The sequence below is a fragment of the Hemitrygon akajei genome, chromosome 18 (genome assembly GCF_048418815.1).
Source record: "Hemitrygon akajei chromosome 18, sHemAka1.3, whole genome shotgun sequence".
Classification (NCBI taxonomy): domain Eukaryota; kingdom Metazoa; phylum Chordata; class Chondrichthyes; order Myliobatiformes; family Dasyatidae; genus Hemitrygon; species Hemitrygon akajei.
Window position 1 is genome coordinate 53,968,749 of NC_133141.1, and position 20,705 is coordinate 53,989,453.

Below are 20,705 nucleotides of genomic sequence, written 5' to 3' on the forward strand. Positions count from 1 at the left end.
TGAGCCACACCACTTACTACCGGAAAAATCTAAATAGTTAATAATGATATTCTGAAAATACAAAGTAAGTGGCTGCTTACACTCAGTTGGACCAACTGCATGAGAATGAACAAAGTTATAAGATTATTAGTTTCTCAGCTGGAGAGCTAATGGTTGGAGTTGGTTATTTGAGAAAACAACTTGTGTGTTTACTGAGGAACAATTTTATAGATATGGGCATTGACAACCAGCAGATCCAGTTTTAAGATAATTGCCAAACAAAGCCATTCTAGAGATGTGACTTTTATTCAGTGAATTGTTATAATCGTGAAGAATGTAGAATGGTACCTTGCAGGAGGGAAATGGTCATATACCTATAAAGGAGATATTAACAAAGCAATAGCATAACAATATGGGAATAAAGCTCACTGGACAGTTCTTCCAACAATCTAGAGCAGTCACAATGGACTGTGTGACTCCTACATCTCAATAGGTTGAAAGCAAATATAAAAACTGGATTTCTGTCTCCAATTGAGTTAATTCATAAAGCTATTACAGTCTCTTCAAATCTTTCAAGAAATTGTCATCCAAAGTTTCCAATTGAAAACCTTTTGCAAGGAATTCCAACTTTTCATTGAACTAGATATTGGAAAATTAAAAACTCCACTGCTATTTAGGACCTGAAAATCCACTCCAAGGCATTTTTATAAATTAAAGGATCGTAAGAATGGAAATGTTGATACTTATAGTATGTCTTGCTTTTAACCACCAGAAATGAATTGTATGGAGTCTACTCTATAAATGTACAAACCACTTTGCTATTTAATACAGAATCTCTAAGGAAAGTATGAGACATGAATTGTGTGTCAACACATTGCATTGCTGTGGGAAAATACACAGTTGAAGCAGATTGAGATGCCACTTGCAATGAAGAAAGGTGATGCACTAAAAGATTCCAGAAGAAAGGCAAGAAACCACATGAATGGATTAATCAAGCAACTTATTCCTATATAAATGGGAACCTCAAACCAAACCTATTAAGATTTATTATTGGCTTCCTGTGCTTTAATTGATACCTTACTATGTACTTACATTATGATCATACTTAAATCAATTTCTGTTCAATTGGAAATAACTATTGACAAACTGGATCATACAGCACAACATCTTTGTGGCATCCATTACTCAATTTCAATGATAAATCAAATGTGAGTTGAATGTAGTCTGTGATTCAGCTTCCATGTCCACCACACATCTGACCGAAACAGAACAAGACCAGATATGCTGTGATGCCCAGTGGTGCACACTGTACAGCTGGACAGCACTTATGGGATTTTAATCTGTGCACACATGTACAGCATTGGCACAGGCCAATCACACAGAAACAACTTCATCATCATTTAAAGGGGGCACAAAAACAGCAGATGCTGGAATCTGGAATAACAAACAATCCGCTGGAGGAACTCAGTGGGTCAAGCAGCATCTGTGGGAGTTTTAGGGGGGAGGTTAGGTGGGAAAGGAATTGTCACATTTCAGGTCCAAATCCTACATCAGCACCAAGAATGGAGAGGAAAGATAGAAAATTGAAGAGGAGAGAGGGATTGGTGAGACAGGAACAAGATGTGATCAGTGTGTGCTGGAGGGACAGGGGGTGTTGGATGGCAGGCAGATTGAGCCAGGTGGGGAAGGGGGTGAGGTGGAACTGGAAGACAGAGGCAAGTGTTTGATAGATGGAGACAGACAAAAAAAAGGTCAATTTCAAGGGGACCTGATTTAGTTTGTGGATTTCAATGCTGGGCATCTCATCTCTTTCTAGTAATATATTTACCTGGCTTAACTGAAACCTCAGCCATGCCTCCATATCTCAAACACCTCTCTCCCCAGTGTGCTGCTTCCAAACATACTCATCAGCCTATAGGGTTTTTAGCTCCCTATGGTCATCTCTCCCAAGCCCTCCTTCCACCTTGTTCTAATTGCCTATTCCACTGGACAACAAAGATTTTGCTTTCTGAATACTTTTGGATATATCTTATGGATTTTGGGCTGCTGCTCATGAAAATCACAATGACATTTCTCTATCACACACCATTTCTTTGAAATCACCTATATTTGTTAGTTCAATTCATAATCCAAGTCAATTAAAATGTTCCCCACAATGCAAGCTGAAAAGTTTTCTATATTCTCCAGGCATTCCTGGGCATACTTAGGCAGGGCAGATGCTGCATGGCAGGCTATAAAAGCATCATGCACACACTGTTCTTTGCATTGCATTTACATCTGTATCAATCCGTGATCACACTGATGCGCACGCTTTACGTGCATAGCATATTGTCTATACTCATTGTAATAGTGATTGTAGGTTCAGGAGTATTTGTGATGGCAATGTGTTTCACCAATTTGTTATACTTAGGGCGAGTGTATGCTTAAATTTCAAAGACGGAACAGGACTCCTCTTATTAAGAAAGCCTATGAGCTCTACTTTGGGTGTAAAATTAGTGACCAAGACAAAGCCTGGGTTCCTCACATTTGTTGCACAACATGCACTGTTGATCTTAGAGCTTGGCTCAAAGGTACTCAGAAGTCATTTCCATTCACTGTCCCGATGATATGGTGAGAGCAGAGGGATCACGTGACAGACTGCTACCTCTGTCTGACCAGGGTGCCTGGTTTCTCTGCTACAAACAAGAAATCCATTGAATACCCCAATCGCCCTTCCGTCAGGAGAACTGTTCTGTGTGACAATAGTCTTCCAGTACCGAAGTCACCAGAGACATGGAGTCTAGAGGAGGCAGACAGAGATGCCGTGATGCATGAACCAGGGATAGAAAACAACACTGATACTGATACAGATTTTGAACCCTTTATGTCGAGTGAGCCTCATCTGATAACTTAATCTGAGTTAAATGACCTGGTCAGAGACTTGAGCTTATTGAAGGCAAAAGCAGAATTACTGGGTTCAAGATTGCAAGGCTGAACTCTGCTGTCACTGGGCACACAAATTTCCACAAAGGATTTCAATACTTGAGACAGATGTTTCCCAGAGTAATTCATGCCAAGATTAAGGAAGGCATTTTTGTTGGTCCATCATCAATGACAGGCAATTCAAAGAACTTTTAGTGGGACCAGTGAAAATCACATGAAAACACTCAAGGGCATTGTTGAAAATTTTCTTGACAACTACAAAGCATCAAACTACGTGCAGCTGGTTGACAACATGCTTCAAGTGTACAAAACCATGAAGTGCAACATGTCACCAAAGATTCATTTTCTGTATTTTCATTTAGACTTCTTCCCTGCAAAATAGGGAAACTAAAAGGTCTAAAGGTACCTGGACCAGATGGTGTACACCCCAGAGTTCTGAAAGAGGTAGCTGAAGAGGTTGTGGAGGCATTAGTAATAATCTTTCAAGAATCACTGGATTATGGAATGCTTCTGCAAGACTGGAAAATTTCAAATGTCACTCCTCCAAGAAGGGAGAGAGGAAGAAGAAAGCAAACTATAGGCCAGTTAGTCTGACCTCAGTGGTTGGGAAGTTGTTGGAGTTGATTATTGAGGATGAGGTCTCTGGGTACTTGGAGACACATGAATAAATAGCCCTTAGTCAGCATGATTTCCTCAAGGGAAAAGCTTGCATGACAAATCTGTTAGAATTCTTTGAAAAAATAACAAGTAGGATAGGCAGGAGAATTGGTTGATGGTGTGTACTTGGATTTTCAGAAGGCCTTTGACAAGGTGCCACACATGAGGCTGCTTAACAAGCTACAAGCCCATGGTATTACAAGAAAGATTCTAGCATGGATAAAGTAGTGGCTGATTGGCAAGAGGCAAAGATTGGGAATAAAGGGAGTCTTTTCTGGTTGGCTGCTGGTGACTAGTGGTGTTCCACAGGGGTCTGTGTTGGGGCCAATTTTTTTATGTTATTTGTCAGTGATTTGGATGATGGAATTGATGGCTTTGTGCAAAGTTTGCAGACGATATGAAGATAGGTGGAGGGGCAGGTAGTTTTGAGAAAGTAAAGAGGCTACAGAAGAATTTAGACAGATTAGGAGAATGGGCAAAGAAATGGCAGACAGAATACAGAGTCGTGAAGTGTATGGTCATGCACTTTGGTAGAAGAAATGAAAGGGTTGACTATTTTCTAAATGGACAGAAAATATAAAAAACTGAGATACAAAGGGACTTGGGAGTCCTTGTGCAGGATTCACTAAAGGTTAATTCGTAGGTTGAGTTTGTGGTGAGAAAGGCAAATGCATTCATTTCAAGAGGACTGGAATATAAAAGCAAGGATTTAATGTTCAGGCTTTATAAAGCACTGGTGAGCCTCACTTGGAGTATTGTGAGCAGGTTTGGGCCCCTTGTCTTAGAAAGGATGTGCTGAAACTGGAGAGGGGTCAAAGGAGGTTCACAAAAATGATTCCAGGATTGAATGACTTGTCATATGAAGAGCATTTGATGGCTCTAGGCCTGTATTCACTAGAATTCAGAAGAATGAGGGGTGACTCATTGAAACCTATTAAATGGTGAAAGGCCTTGGTAGAGTGGATGTGGAGAGGATATTTCCTCTGGTGGGAGAGTCTAAGACCAGAGGACCCAGCCTCAGAATAAAGGGTGTCATTTTAGAATGGAGATTAGGAGGAAATTCTTTTGCCAGAGAATGATAAATCTGTAGAATTCTTTGCCAAAGGTTGATAGATTCTTGATTGGTCAGGACCCGAAGGGATATGGGAGAGGGCAGGATTTTGGGGCTGAGAGGAAAACTGGATCAGCCAAGATGGCAGAGCAGACCTGATAGGCAAAATGGCCTAATTTTGCTCCTATATTAAATCTTGGCACTGGTAAGCATGGTGAAGAGTTTCACCAGGACATTGTGGTCATGGAGAAACGGTATCAGGGCATCTGTAATCCATCAATGCTGGTTGATTATTGTTGGACACTTAAACAAGAAGCCTCAGACACTGAGTACAAATGAAAATCATCAACAAAACACTTTTAGCTTAATTGAGCTATTGCAAAGTGTCAGCACTATTATGCAATTAAACACATTATATTCAATAAATGTTAATTTCTTGTTCCTCCAAATTCCTACTTGATACAAGTAATTTGAAATTATACTTGTATTCAGCTTCCAACGGTCTATCAGAACCACAAATGATTTCTGATGAAGCCACACTTCCAAAGAACTTTATTGTCCAGTGTTATTTTCTCTCCATCTGGTTCCACCTGTCTCCTACTAGCCTTCTTCCCCCGCCAGCTCACTTACACACTGCTATATAGAATGTCCTGCTTCCACTTGGTCCTGATGTAAGACCATGGCCTAAAAGACCTAAAGTGCCGACTTGTTCTTTTGCCTCCACAAATGGTGCTTGAACCACTGAGTCTGAGTTATTCCAGCATTCCCTTTGTTTTATTTTTACCAGAACAGTCTCTTTTGTCTTCTTAATTCTAAACTAATTAATTCAATGGTGCTCCCTCCACCATCAGCACAGTTACATTATGAGCTATCTACAAATGATGGCTTAACAAGATTTCTTTAGCAACGTATCCCAAGTCCAAAGCCCGCCATCCCTTGGAAGGCCACCAAATGTAAAATTGAACTCAGAAAAATATTCATTATTGGTGGTTTAATGATACAGCTATTAGTGCAGCTCCAGGGACCTGGGTATGATCCTAATCTTACGTGCTTTCTTTGTGTGGAATTTGCACATTTTCCTTAATTATGCCAGATGCCCTGGTTTCCTCCCATATTCCAAAGTTGTATACTGCTGGGTTAATTGTCTATTGTACATTGTCCCTTGTAGAGGCAAGTAGCAAAAAGAATCAAAGAGGAGTTGGGGGCTTGTGGAAGAGAGAATAAGCTGCATGGCCACAGGAAGGTAAGGAGAGAAGGTTGGGACTGATTTGGCAAAGACTACAGATCAATTGGCTTCTTTCTGTGCTGTAGTATGGTAATTTAGGATTACCAGCCATCACTAGATCTTCTTCTTCATGTGCCTTGTGCGTTACGCACTTGGGCGATCATGGCTCTCCACATCGAACGATCCCTTGCAGCATCAATGATATCTCGCACATTTAGATCTGTTAGTTCTTTCACAGTGTCCTTATATTTTCTTCTTTGTCTTCCTTTTCCGTGTTTCCCAGGCATACGGCCTTGTAATGTAAGGCATTGTATTTCTCCCTTTCTGATGACATGGCCCAGGAATTTAAGTTTCCTCTCATTTAATGTTCTCATTAAAGATCTTTTTGTATGGGCACGTTGGAGTACTGTCTCATTAGTTACTCTATCTCTATGTGATATTTTCAGCATTCTTCTAAGAAACCACATTTCTGTTGCTTCTAAGTTTCTTTGGAGTTCTGGTGTTATAGTCCATGTTTCAGAAGCATACAGCAAGATTGACCAGATGTAACATTTTAGAAGCCTAAGCCTTGTTAGAAACATAGAACATTACAGCACAGAAACTGGCCTTTTGGCCCTTCTTGGTTGTGCCGAACCATTTTTCTGCCTAGTCCCACTGACCTGCACCTGGCCCATATCCTTCCATAAACCTCTCATCCATATACTTGTCCAAGTTTTTCTTAAATGTCAAAAGTGAGCCCACATTCACCACTTCATCTGGCAGCTCATTCCACACTCCCACCACTCTCTGTGTGAAGAAGCCCCCCCAATGTTCCCTTTAAACTTTTCCCCCTTCACCCTTAACCCATGTCCTCTGTTTTTTTTCTCCCCTAGCCTCTGTGGAAAAAGCCTGCTTGCATTCACTCTATCTATACCCATCATAATTTTATACACCTCTATCAAATCACCCCTCATTCTCCTACGCTCCAGGGAATAAAGTCCTAACCTATTCAACCTTTCTCTGTAACTTGTTTGTTGTCATAGAAACATGTCTGTTGGTAAAAATGGGTTTCATTGTTTGGAAGTTGATTTTGGCAATGGCAATTCTTCTTTTTATTTCTACTTTACTTCTAGCATCTTGTGATATAAAGCTACCAAGTTAATTAAAGCTGGTCTTTTGTTCAATCTCTTGGTTATCGATGTACAATTGGCATTTGGGAGTATCCTGCTGTTTTGATATTACCATATATTTGTTTTTTTTCACAGTTGATGGTTAGACCAAAATCTGCACTTGTTTGTACTACTTTGTCCAGGAGGATTTGTAGGTCTTCTGCAGCACTTGGTATCGTCTGCATATCTTATATTGTTGGATGTTAACACCTCCAATTTTTAACACTAGATATTGCATTAAAACAGGTCCTTTGGCCCAGCTAGTCCATGTTGACCACAGCATCCTCCCTGCTAGTGGAGGGATCCCTCCCTCCAATTGCCTGTGTTTAGCCCATAACCCTCCAAGCCCCTCTCCTCCATGTACTAATCCAAATGCCACATACCTAGCTTGACCACTTCCTTATTCCAGGTATTTCATCATTACTGGGTCTAACTAACAGAACTTATAACTCAAACTTCACTACAAGAATTGCAGCAGTTCCCTTCTCAAGAACAACTATGCATGGGCATTAATGCTGGCTTTGTGATGGCCAGTGCCTGTTTATAAATAATTAAGAGGTAGCTTTGTTAGTTGGCTTGCTGGGTAGTGTAGTGTAATATAGAAAACAGAACTGTCGATATGGATAACAGAATAGCAGGCTATCAGTAAACAGAGAGGAAGCATAAATGTGTCTTTTTCTTTTTCTAGATTACAAGATGTAAAGCGTGTTAAGCCACAGCAACGTGTGTGTGTGTGTGTGTGCGCGCGCACACTTGGGGGGGGGGGGGGGTTGGTGTTCGATGATTACAAATTATATCACTGACATGGATGAAGGCATTAAAGGTATGGCTGATTAATTTGCTAATGACACCAAGATAATTGGGAAACTGCATTACAGGCTCCTTGTGTCCTTTTTACAATGGAAATTAACGTGGGAAAATGTAAAATAGTTTATTTTGGCAGGAAAAATAAAAAGCAGCACATACTCTAAATGGTGAGGGCTTACAAAGCTCTGAGATACAGGGGCTTTGTACATAATTTGTAAAAGGCTAGCTACGCCAATAGTGGAGTGGTGCTGCAGCAACAACCTGGCACTCAACGTCAGTAAGACGAAAGAGCTGATTGTGGACTTCAGGAAGGGTAAGACGAAGGAACACATACCAATCCTCATAGAGGGATCAGAAGTGGAATGAGCAGCTTCAAGTTCCTGGGTGTCAAGATCTCTGTGGATCGAACCTGGTCCCAACATATCAATGTAGTTATAAAGAAGGCAAGACAGTGGCTATACTTTATTAGGAGTTTGAAGAAATTTGGTATGTCAATACACTCAGAAACTTCTATAGTTGTACCGTGGAGAGCATTCTGACAGGCTGCATCACTGTCTGGTATGGAGGGGTTACTGCACAGGACTGAAAGAATCTGCAGAAGGTTGTAAATCTAGTCAGCTCCATCTTGGGCACTAGCGTACAAAGTACCCAGGACATCTTCAGGGAGCGGTGTCTCAGAAAGGCAGCATCCATTATTAAGGACCTCCAGTACCCAGGGCATGCCCTTTTCTCACTGTTACCATCAGGTAGGAGGTACAGAAGCCTGAAGGCACACTCTCAGTGATTCAGGGACAGCTTCTTCCCCTCTGCCATCTGATTCCTAAATGGACATTGAATCTTTAGACACTGCCTCACTTTTTAAAAAAAATATATAGTATTTCTGTTTTTGCATGTTTTTTAAAAAATCTATTCAATATATGTAATTGATTTACTTGTTTATTCATTATTATCATTTTTTAATTTAAATTTTTTTCCTCTGCTAGATTATGTATTGCATTGAGCTGCTGCTGCTAAGTTAACAAATTTCACGTCACATGCCGGTGATAGTAAACCTGATTCTGAAGTCCTTGTACCTGGCTTACTGAAAGGCTAGTGAAAGCAATGAAGGCAAAGGACAATACATGATAAACAAGGGCTGAAATATTAAAGTCAAATCACAGGCAGAATGGTCTTGAGGGATTCTTAATTCATATGTTTGCATGATCATAAGTTATAAATGAACATTTTGTTAATAAATAGATCCAAATGTTAAAGTGATTCTTTTACAAAATATTATTAAAATTTTGTGAGAAGATGGTCCCAATACATCAAAAGTATATTTTGAAAGATATCTTAGGATGAATGACAAAGAATATTACATCTCACAGTGCTCTGGAAATCTATTTGCGACTTTCTCCTGGTGAAAACTTTCAGGGAAAAACTTTGTAGAATTTCTTAAGTGATGAAGTGAATTGGATGTATCAATGTAGTCTAAAGGGAATATAAAATGTGGAGAAAAAAGTGACTTGACTTGATGAGCTTGGTGCCTTTGCACATTGCACCTGCTAAGGCATCTGTTCAACCTCCTTATCACCTTCAGGACCCAGTGAACAGGCAAAATCAAGTAAAATGTCATCTTCATTTTATCATTATTCATATTCACATTCATAGAAGGCCTGCAGTTTGCAACAAGTGACTGTAAATGCAAGAGAAAATAGACACTCAGACCAAGGGAGAATCTTCAGCACAAACTTACCAATTTTTGTCTTGTAAAAAGCAAATCTGCTGTTTACTGCCTCCGGGCTTCTTGTTAAATATAGAGTTAAGTTCTGGCAAGGTGCTGCAAGGTTCAAAATGCATTTGGGGCCTGGTGACAGACGTTGTTATTTCGCTAACATTCAATAATACCATTATGGCACGTGACTGAGCGCTTTATGTAATAAATGTCTAGAATCAATATAAAGGGGATTTTCAAATATGTCGCAACTTCACCATATCCAATTGTTAATTGTATAATATTGAAGTTGGTGATATTTAATTTCAATAATTTATTCACATATACTTCGATAATTTATCATACAAATTAATGCATGAAAATGCAGAACTACTAAAATTTTTTCTTTTAATTTTTAAATGATTTTCTTTAAAACATTAAGGTCAGCAACCCAGGTTTTGCATCAGCTTCTTTAATATCCAAGAATAAATACCATTTCTGTGTTTTCATATCTGTTTTTAAACATGAAAATTAAATATTTTGATAGAAAAGGCTCATGTGTTAACATCGTAAAGGTAAGTCTGTCCGTGTGAGCTTTGCAGTGATTATCATGACTGCAATTATTCAGTAAAGGGAAATAATCTTTAACTAATTAACATCTATTAATATGCAGATTGGCCCATTTGAACTCCACATTGTGCTGACATCTGACATATTTCTTAATTGTTTGATAAATATCATGAACAGGAATCCAAATGCAAAGTTTTGTATATATATTTTATTATTTAGAGATACAATGCAGAATAGGTCCTTCTGACCCTTCAAGTCACGCTGCCCTGCAACCCCCAATAACTTTGATTTAACCCTAACCCAATCATGGGACAATTTACAATGATCAGTTAACCTACCGGTATATCTATGGACTATGGAAGGAAACCAAAACATCCAGGGAAAACCTATGCATTCCACTCCTTACTCCAAACTCCGGTGCCTCAAGCTGTATTGGTTTCACACTAACTGCTAAGCTTCCGTGGCACCCATTGAATTTTCAGAGTATTCATTCCATAGTTTCAAACAAAGTATTTGGTAGCTATTAATATTATATTCATTGCAGAATCACTAACAGGATTCTTTCACAAAATAGTACTCTGTAGGCTTTGGCTGTTTAGACTTTGGAATCAGAATTACTGGAGTCATTTTCAAAATCTGTAAATGACATCAGATTCAAGGACTGAATTTACATTGAGGAAGATGGTGGCACCTTAAGCATAGAAACATAGAAATCCTACAGCACAATACAGGCCCTTCAGCCCACAAAGTTGTGCTGAACATGTCCCTACCTTAGAAATTACTAGGCTTACCTATATTTTACTAAGTTCCATGTACCTATCCAAAAGCCTCTTAAAAGACCCTATAGTGTCCGCCCCCAACAGTGTTGCTGGCAGCCCATTCCACACACTCACCACTCTCTGAGTAAAAAACTTACCCCTGACATCTCCCCTGTACCTACTCCCCAGCACCTTAAACCTGTGTCCTCTTGTGGCAACCATTTCAGCCCTGGGAAAAAGCCTCTGAATATCCACAAGATCAATGCCTCTCATCAGCTTATACACCTCTATCAGGTCACTTCTCATCCTCCGTCGCTCCAAGGAGAAAAGGCCGAGTTTACTCAACCTATTCTCATAAGGCATGCTCCCCAATCCAGGCAACATCCTTGTAAATCTCCTCTGCACCCTTTCTATAGTTTCCACATCCTTCCTATAGTGAGGCGACCAGAATTGAGCACAGTACTCCAAGTGGGGTCTGACCTGGGTCCTATATAGCTGCAACATTACCTCTTGGCTCTTAAATTCAATACCACGATTGATGAAGGCCAATACACCGTATGCCTTCTTATCCACAGAGTCAACCTGTGCAGCTGCTTTGAGTATCTTATTGACTCGGACCCCAAGATCTCTCTGATCCTCTACACTGCTAAGAGTCTTACCATTAATACTATATTCTGCCATCGTATTTGACCTACCAAAATGAACCACCTCACACTTATCAGGGTTGAACTCCATCTGCCACTTCTCAGCCCAGTTTTGCATCCTATCAATGTCCCACTGTAACCTCTGACAGCCCCCCACACTATCCACAACACCTCCAACCTTTGTGTCATCAGCAAACTTATTATCCCATCCCTCCATTTCCTCATCCAGGTCATTTATAAAAATCACAAAGAGTGAGGGTCCCAGAACAGATCCCTGAGGCACCCCACTGGTGACTGACCTCCATGCAGAATATGACCCATCTACAACCACTCTTTGCCTTCTGTGGGCAAGCCAGTTCTGGATTCACAAAGCAATGTCCCCTTGGATCCCATGCCTCTTTACTTTCTCAATAAGCCTTGCATGGGTAACCTTATCAAATACCTTGCTGAAATCCATATACACCACATCTACTGCTCTTCCTTCATCAATGTGTTTAGTCACATCCTCAGAAAATTCAATCAGGCTCGTAAGGCATGACCTGCCCTTGACAAAGCCATGCTCACTACTCTTAATCATATTATATCTCTCCAAATGTTCATAAATCCTGCCTCTCAGGATCTTCTCCATCAATTTACCAACCACTGAGGTAAGACTCACTGGTCTATAATTTCCTGGGCTATCTCTACTCCCTTTCTTGAATAAAGGAACAACATTCACAACCCTCCAATCTTCCAGAACCTCTCCCATCCCCATTGATGATGTAAGTTTTTAACGAAATCACAACTAATCTTGTATGATAAGAATGTGTCTGGTAAATTAAGTTTGATATAAATAAGTATGAAGTACTGTATTTTGTTAGGAAGAATTAGAAAGGTACATACTCTTTTTGAAAATTGGAATGTGAAAAGGAATGGTTGGACCAAAGGATCTAGTGATATAGATATATGAGTCACAAGTTTAATTATGCAGGTTATTAAAATAACAAAAGATAGTTCGGTCTTAAGGAAATGTATTGTTTTAATAAAATACGAAAAGGTATTAAATGTGTAGATAATTGGTTGAAACATAGTTAAAATGGTATGAGAACCTCTGCTCTTCAATTCATTCTAAGAATATAAAATCAGTGGACAGATTTCCATGATATAATACAATGTTTTTCTCTCTCAGCAGACCACAAGTCTTTGGATGAAACTTCACAAGGTAGATTTCCTAGAAACAGGTTTTCAATGGTAATACTTGAGGCATTGATGGATTTGGAATTAATGCAGGCAAGTGGGATTAGTGAAGACAGGCGTGCGGTGGGCTGAGGGATCTGTTTCTATGCTGCATAACTCTATGACTTTCTTTATAAATTACGGGTTATATCTTTCAAAAAAAGATTGAATAGGACCTTTATTTCTCTAAAAGGCTAAAATGTGACCTAATATAGCCTTTTTAACATTATCAAAGGGTTTGTGATGTAAATGACCAAGATAGTGACCAAGACCAAGAAGCAGTCGGCTATATATGGAACCAAAAGAAATGGGAGAGATATTAAATGGGTTTCTCCTGTTTCCTTTATATCCACAGGCATTGTCCAATTTCAGCTTTTTAAACCATACATGCATTTTATTTTCCTTTTATTTTCCTGTGACTAGTGGTGTGCCACAGGGATCAGTGCTGGGTCCATTGTTATTTGTCATCTATATCAATGATCTGGATGATAATGTGGTAAATTGGATCAGCAAATTTTCTGATGATACAAAGATTGGAGGTGTAGTGGACAGTGAGGAAGGTTTTCAAAGCTTGCGGAGGGATCTGGACCAGCTGGAAAAATGGGCTGAAAAATGGCAGATGAAGTTTAATATGGACAAGTGTGAGGTATTGCACTTCAGAAGGTCAAACCAAGGTAGAAAATACAAGGTAAATGGTAGGACACTGAGGAGTGCAGTAGAACAGAGGGATCTGGGAGTACAGATACATAATTCCCTAAAAGTGGCTTCACAAGTAGATAGGGTCGTAAAGAGAGCTTTTGGTACATTGGCCTTTATACATCAAAGTATTGACTATAAGGGTTGGAATGTAATGGTGAGGTTGTATAAGACATTGGTGAGACCGAATTTGGAGTATTGTGTGCAGTTTTGGTCACCTAATTACAGGAAGGATATTAATAAGGTTGAAAGAGTGCAGAGAAGGTTTACAAGGATGTTGCCGGGACTTGAGAAACTGAGTTACAGAGAAAGGTTGAATAGATTAAGACTTTATTCCCTGGAGTGTAGGAGAATGAGGGGTGATTTGATAGAGGTATATAAAATTATGATGGGTATAGATAGAGTGAATACAAGCAGGCTTTTTCCACTGAGGCCAGGGGAGAAAAAAACCAGAGGACATGGGTTAAGGGTAAAGGGGGAAAAGTTTAAAGGGAACATTGGGGGGGCTTCTTCACACAGAGAGTGGTGGGAGTGTGGAATGAGCTGCCAGATGAAGTGGTAAATGCGGGCTTACTTTTGACATTTAAGAAAAACTTGGACAGGTATATGGATGAGAGGGGTTTGGAGGGATATGGCCCAGGTGCAGGTCAGTGGGACTAGGCAGAAAAATGGTTTGGCACAGCCAAGAAGGGCCAAAAGGCCTGTTTCTGTGCTGTAATGTTCTATGGTTCTATATCAGACCTTATCACAATTTCTTTCCTGAACAATGGGATCCATTATAGATTGTTAACTCACTCTGTTTGTATAGCATTTTCCTATATCAACTTCTTTTGAGAGTTATGAGTGCATGGTTGTCACAAATCCAAAAGGAAAACCAGGGGAAGCTTTAACAGAGGAGTAGCTGATGTTAATTAAATAGGGAGAGACCCAAGAGGATGCAGGATAAAAATCTGAGAAGGAAAGCAATAGCAATTGTGTGAGAAGAAGGGGTCTGGTTGGTGAGTTGAATAAAATATACATATTACCACAAGCCATTGGGTCAAATCCATTATTTCTGTTCTGTAGATTCTATTCAATTCCATATACATAATTTGGATTATTATTTTCTTCCTTTTCATGTCCTGCTTTTTTATTCCAGCACTATTGACCAATGGAATAGTTCCTGAAAGAGGTTCTGAGTGAGACAGTGTGAGAGATTTTTTTTGTAAAAGGATTTTGGGGGATCTTCCCACTTTATTATCAAGTTCCAACTAACTATCCCCGGAAATTAAACTATGCAGTGTTCATGCTAATACATTTCAGTGGTTTAGTGGTAAATTGATCTCATTCAAATGTGATAAACATCTATGCATTAATAAATTTAATTACTAGATTAATTTCCACAGCACCTAATCTATATAATGGCACTTTCAATAACTTCTACAAAGGAAGTGGATTTCTTCTGCTTTGTATTTGCAACAAAATTGCAGGCTATGTACTCTTTGTACATATGCTCTTCTTTGTGGTGGCGTGTTGGGGAGGAAGCATTAAGAAGAGGGACGCCTCACGTCTTAATAAGCTGGTAAGGAAGGCGGGCTCTGTCGTGGGCAAAGTACTGGAGAGTTTAACATCGGTAGCTGAGCGAAGGGCGCTGAGTAGGCTACGGTCAATTATGGAAAACTCTGAACATCCTCTACATAGCACCATCCAGAGACAGAGAAGCAGTTTCAGCGACAGGTTACTATCGATGCAATGCTCCTCAGACAGGATGAAGAGGTCAATACTCCCCAATGCCATTAGGCTTTACAATTCAACCGCCAGGACTTAAGAACTTTTTAAAAGCTATTATTAATGCTTTTTGAGATAGTGATTTAGATGCATATCATATTTTTTACTGAGTTAAGTATTGTATGTAATTAGTTTTGCTACAACAAGTGTATGGGACATTGGAAAAAAGTTGAATTTCCCCATGGGGATGAATAAAGTATCTATCTATCTATCTATCTATCAAGTTTAGCGATTCATTAGAAATAAAGGAAATCTCAAAAAGGGATAGAACACATTGTAGCACACCCAAAGCTAACATGTGAAATCTGATGGCAGAATAAAAAGTGAGCAACAATCATACAAGTTCATTTTGCATGACATGATTTGATCATAAACACTACCAAAGCATATTACCTTCAAGGGAATCTTACCTCATACAAGTAATCAAACAGCTCTAGTATTGTTAAAATGCTAGCACCAATAAACAGCCCCATCTGTCCACCGATGTCACCTGCAAAACAGAAGCTAGTGTCATCAAAAATAAAACAGCTGCAGAAAAGAAATCAAAGTTTCAAAGTGAAACAAAGTGGCCAAAAATAACTTTGATCCATCTCACCACAATTGTATTAATGGCTTGCTTTCCTTAGTAAGTTCTGAAACACTCAAAAACAGGTACAGTGGTGCTAGAAAGTTTGGGAACCCTTTAGAATTTTCTCTTTAGGTCATATTTATACAGAAATAATGTGAACAGACCTTCATGCAAGTCCTAAAACTAGATCAGAGAACCCAATTAAACAAACACAATACACTTGTTCATTTATTTATTGAGAAAAATAATCCAATATTTGTTGGGAAAAGATGTGAACCTTTGCTTTCAGTAACTGGTATGACCCTTTTGTACAGCAATAATTTCAACTAAACATTTCCGGTAGCTGTTGATCAGTCCTACACACTGGCTTGGAGGAATTCTAGGCCATTCCTCCTTACAGAACTGCTTCAGCTCTGAGATGTTGGTGGGCTTCCTTGTATGAACTGCTTGCTTCAGGTCCTTCCACAATATTTCCATAGGATTAAGGTCAGAACGTTGATTCAGGCATTCCAAAACGTTGAAGTTCTTCTGCTTTAACGATTCTTTGGTAGACTGACTTGTGTGTTTAGGGTCGTTGTCTTGTTGCATGACCCACTTTCTCTTGAGCTTTAGTTCACAGATGGATACCTTGACATTTTCTTGTAGAACTTGTTGGTACAATTCAAAATTCATAGTTCCATCAATGATGGCAAGTCATCCTGGTCCTGAAGAGCAAAGCAGGACTCAAACCATGACACTCCCACCACCGTGTTTCACCATGCTGAAATGCAGTGTTTGCTTTTCGCCAAACATAATGCTTCTCATTTAAGCCAAAAAGTTATATTTTGGACTCATCCATCCACAGGACATTCTTCCAGTAGTTTCTGGTTATCCATGTGGCCTTCAGCAAACTATAGACAGACAGCAATGTTCTTGGAGAGTAGTAGCTTCCTGCTTGTAATCCTGTCTTGCACACTGTTGTCATTTAGTGTTTGCCTGATGGTTGACTCATGAACACCGACATTAGCCAATGCAAGGGAAGCCTGTAGCTCCTTAGATGTTACCCTGGGGTTCTTCATGACCTCCTGGAATATTACATGCCTTGTTCTTGGAGTGATTTTTGTTGGTCAGCCACTCCTGAGGAGAGTAACAACGGTGTTGAATTTAGTCCATCTGTACACCATCTACCTGGCTGTGGACCTGGTGGAGCCTAAACTCTTTAGAAATGGTTTTGCATCCTTTTCTAGCCTGGTGAGCATCAACAACTTTTCTTCTAAGGTACTCAGAAATCTCCTTTGATCAAGGCATGGCACACTTCCAAAAACCTGTGTAGTGAAGATCCTGCTTTATATATTTTTTTAATAGGGCAGGGCTTCCTACACTCACACCTGATTGTCATCCCATTGATTGAAACACCTGACTCTATTTTCCCCTTGAAATGAACTGATAATCCTAAAGGTTCACATTCTTTTTCCAACAAATACATGTAATATTGGGTCACTTTTCTCAATAAATAAATGAACAAATATAATGTTTTTGTGTTATTTAATTGGACTTTCTTTATCTAGTTTTAGGATTTACATCATATTAATGCAGAAATAGAGAAAATTCTAAAGGGTTCACAAACTTTCTAGCACCACTGTAGTATCGACATTTTTTCCTTGTCTGATTGGAGACTTCACTTTTCCTGGATCATTAACAAAAAAGATGAACCAGGCTCCTCACTGCCAAGTAATGCTAAGAGACCCTTTCTGCCCAAGGGTATACAAACATCAAGTCGGTATTGCATTAAACTCAGCTGTGGCATTCTCTACACTCCAGTTGCAAGGGACTTATGGTGATTGGGAAGCAGGCTTTTAACTGAAAAATTAGGCCCATTATATTGTGATGTTCTGCTAATATCAATAATAATCATGATAAGAAGCATAGATTACTAATTTCAATAATTATACCATAATGGATTAACATGGAAATCTGTAGATAATGAGACTGGTAAAGTTAAAAGGTTGAGCATGGTTTACCAAGTGAATTGTTACAAAGCTAAGCAAAACACTAAAAATATTGGCTTATCTTAGTGCCCCTCTCTTATATTTTTAAAACTTGAAAAATATAATAATTTTTGGCAAAATATGTTTGTGATTTTCCTGTTAAAAGAACAAGACAATGGGTATCAAAACAATTAAATTCAGATCAGGGCCTTCAGATATGTTTGATTAAGCTTTCAGTCTGGCACCAAGATGATCAATTTCATTTGAGAGGAACTCACTGTGCATAGTAACATGAAGCCAATATTGAATAAAGTGATTTCTGAGCTAGATAAAATTATGTCCACAATTATTCACACGAATGAACAGCATGACACCTGATGACTTCTGCATGACTGAGACATAGTGCATGGGACAGTTTTCAACAACTAAATAAAAGACTGCTGTTTAAAACAAACACTGCTCCAAAACCAAATAGAAATAACTTATGGAAAGAAATGCCCTATTATATAACTCCCGAAGTATGATATTTTCCTGATCCTATCAGTATCAAGGAAGCATTGCTAATGCCATTAAAGGACATCAGACGTTTGCTGCCCAATATCCGCATGCAAGCTGGCAACATCTTTAATATCCCTTTCAATACTAATTTTGTTCCATTTTTGATAGGCCTCACAAGAACTGCATGCAATACAATTGAAAATACCAAATATTAATAAGTGCCTTGATGCACCATCAATAACTCTTGGAGACGTGAGGTGAGATATAGGCTTTTATTGTCTGGAAGAAAGAACAAGCAGCAATTGACCATCACACTGCATCCTGGAGACTGAGGCCGGGGCGGAGTCCCCAATCGCCTTTATACCAGGGTCCGTGGGAGGAGCCACGGTCAGTGGGAGAAGCCACAGGAGCAGTCAGCGGGGGGGGGCGTGTCCAGACAGGTATATGTAGTTCACCACATGCCTTCATCATTTTCAAGCAAATGTTGAATGACAATGTTGGAAGGCTTCAGGTTGGCATTCTCATTCAAAAATGTTTGCAGTTTCAACCATTATGTCAGATAGAAATAAAACATTGGATTGCACAATTATCCCTGGTACCTAAGACAAATCCTACCATTAAATTAACATGACAAAACATATTATCACAATGCTGGTTGTGGCAATTTAATGTGTGTAATTGGCTGCTGCTTTCCGATGTTACATCACTGGTAACTACCTTAACAGGTACTGGCTAGCTATAGATTGTTTCGAGATGGCAAAAGGTTCTAAAAAGTGCTGTGCAAAGCCAAGTAATTTTTCATTCTTACTTATAAATTGTCTTCAACTTTGGAATTGGAACTGGTTTATTATTGTCACTTGAACTAAGCTACTGTAAAAAAAGCCTGTTTTGCATGCCATCCATACCAAATGGTCATTTCATTACCACAGTTCATGAAATAGTACAAGGGAAAACAATAACAGAGACAGCGCAGTGTAGGCAGTCAGTAAGCAGTAAGGTCATAACAAAGTAGGCTGTGAGTCAAGAGTCTATCTTATCACATTAGGGGACTATTCAATAGTTCTATTTTATGCTTTCATATCTTCTGCCCGATAGAAGGTGGAAGAAGAGAGAATGTCTGGGGTGGGGTAGATTCCTCAGATGCATTTCCTACTGCAGGACATCCTCCTCTTTGATTGCATTATGGCTTGTATATCTCCACCCATTATCCTGCCCTTCTACTCACATCACAACTTGCCTTTAAAGATTAGCTGCGGCCTTTTAACTGTTGCCATGTGAGACTTTTCTCCCCACTAATATCAGCTCCAGGTAGTAGCTTCTGTGCAAACTCTTCCCTGCACATCTAGCCCAGTTATATGAAGAGGAGAAATTTCATTGTCTTTAAGGTTTTGTGTCTGTTCATCTGAAGTAATGAAAACCTGGAGCTGGATATGACAGCAGTGTGAGTGGCAGATACTAGGCAGGTTAAAATGTAGCAGAAAAATACTCCTTCTGCCAGTTACATGGAATTCTGCAAAATGCAAACTAAAATATCTTCTCATTTACTGCAGAGTGATGGAGGAAATTTCAAGCCACAAATACCAGAGGCAAACATCCTTTGTTCTGAGCCTTCCAAATGACAGCTACTTAAAGCTACTTAAAGCTTTAAAACATTAAACAGCTTTTAAGCAGGGATAATTCATGGCATGTGAAATATTTAACTCCATAGCAATGATATCAGGAAAAACAGTTCTCCAAGTAAAATTACATCAAGCTTTGGGATAAACCACCAAATTATTTATGTGAGTTCTTTGATATCTTGGGGTTTGAGGAAATCCTTTAGAATTTTCTTGAGTATACTGTTTGACTTCAGATGGACACAAAAGGATTAATGGAATTAATTTTGATACTTGACCTAAAAGCATTTGATAGTTTGCTAAGCAATCTAGTAGTATTTCTCTCAAAGAAATGCAGTGTAATCTCAGTGCAGTCCCTAACTATTAGATGGAGAGAAATCACTCACTTATGCAGGAATTCTTATGTCCTCAGGGTGTTTCAAAGTGATTCAGAATTGATTTAAGTACTGTATTTTAAAGTGTATTCACTATCAAACCCTCACAAATAGTACATGATATAAATGAAGAGTTTATCCACTTTGGAACTACCTGTTGGTGGTAAAAGCACTGAAAAAATTTCCAAGACTCCTTCAAATCATGACAGAGAATATTTAATGTAGTCAGGTGGTACCAATTGAAGTGCAACATCTCATCACAGGGTTTCTGTGCTATGATCCTTTTTACATTAAGAGCCTCTCAAATTTCCTCTCTCCATTATACGTTGTTCCTCCAGTACATCATCAGGCAGACAGTACTTCAGACAACATTTAAACTCCAAGCCATATGGGCTGCCTTGAATTTGCACCTGTGAAGCGATTCTTTGCTTCTCTGTTAGGAAGTGACATAACTGGTTTGATAAGCATTGCCAGCAATTTGAGGAGCTAATTGACCATACATGTAAGGCAATGCTGCAGTGGATGTTTGACCATTTCATAAAGTAAAAGA

At 39.2% G+C, this 20,705-nt stretch overlaps 1 protein-coding gene across 1 annotated transcript in view; it reads right to left on the reverse strand.

The window, feature by feature from the left end:
• The window catches only part of asic2 (acid-sensing (proton-gated) ion channel 2), a 601,924-nt gene that overhangs the window by 37,553 nt on the left and 543,666 nt on the right, over positions 1–20,705 (reverse strand). Inside the window, exon 9 of the mRNA XM_073071683.1 lies at positions 15,543–15,622. Coding sequence (XP_072927784.1) covers positions 15,543–15,622 — 80 coding nt within the window. The remainder of the gene's footprint in view (positions 1–15,542; positions 15,623–20,705) is intronic.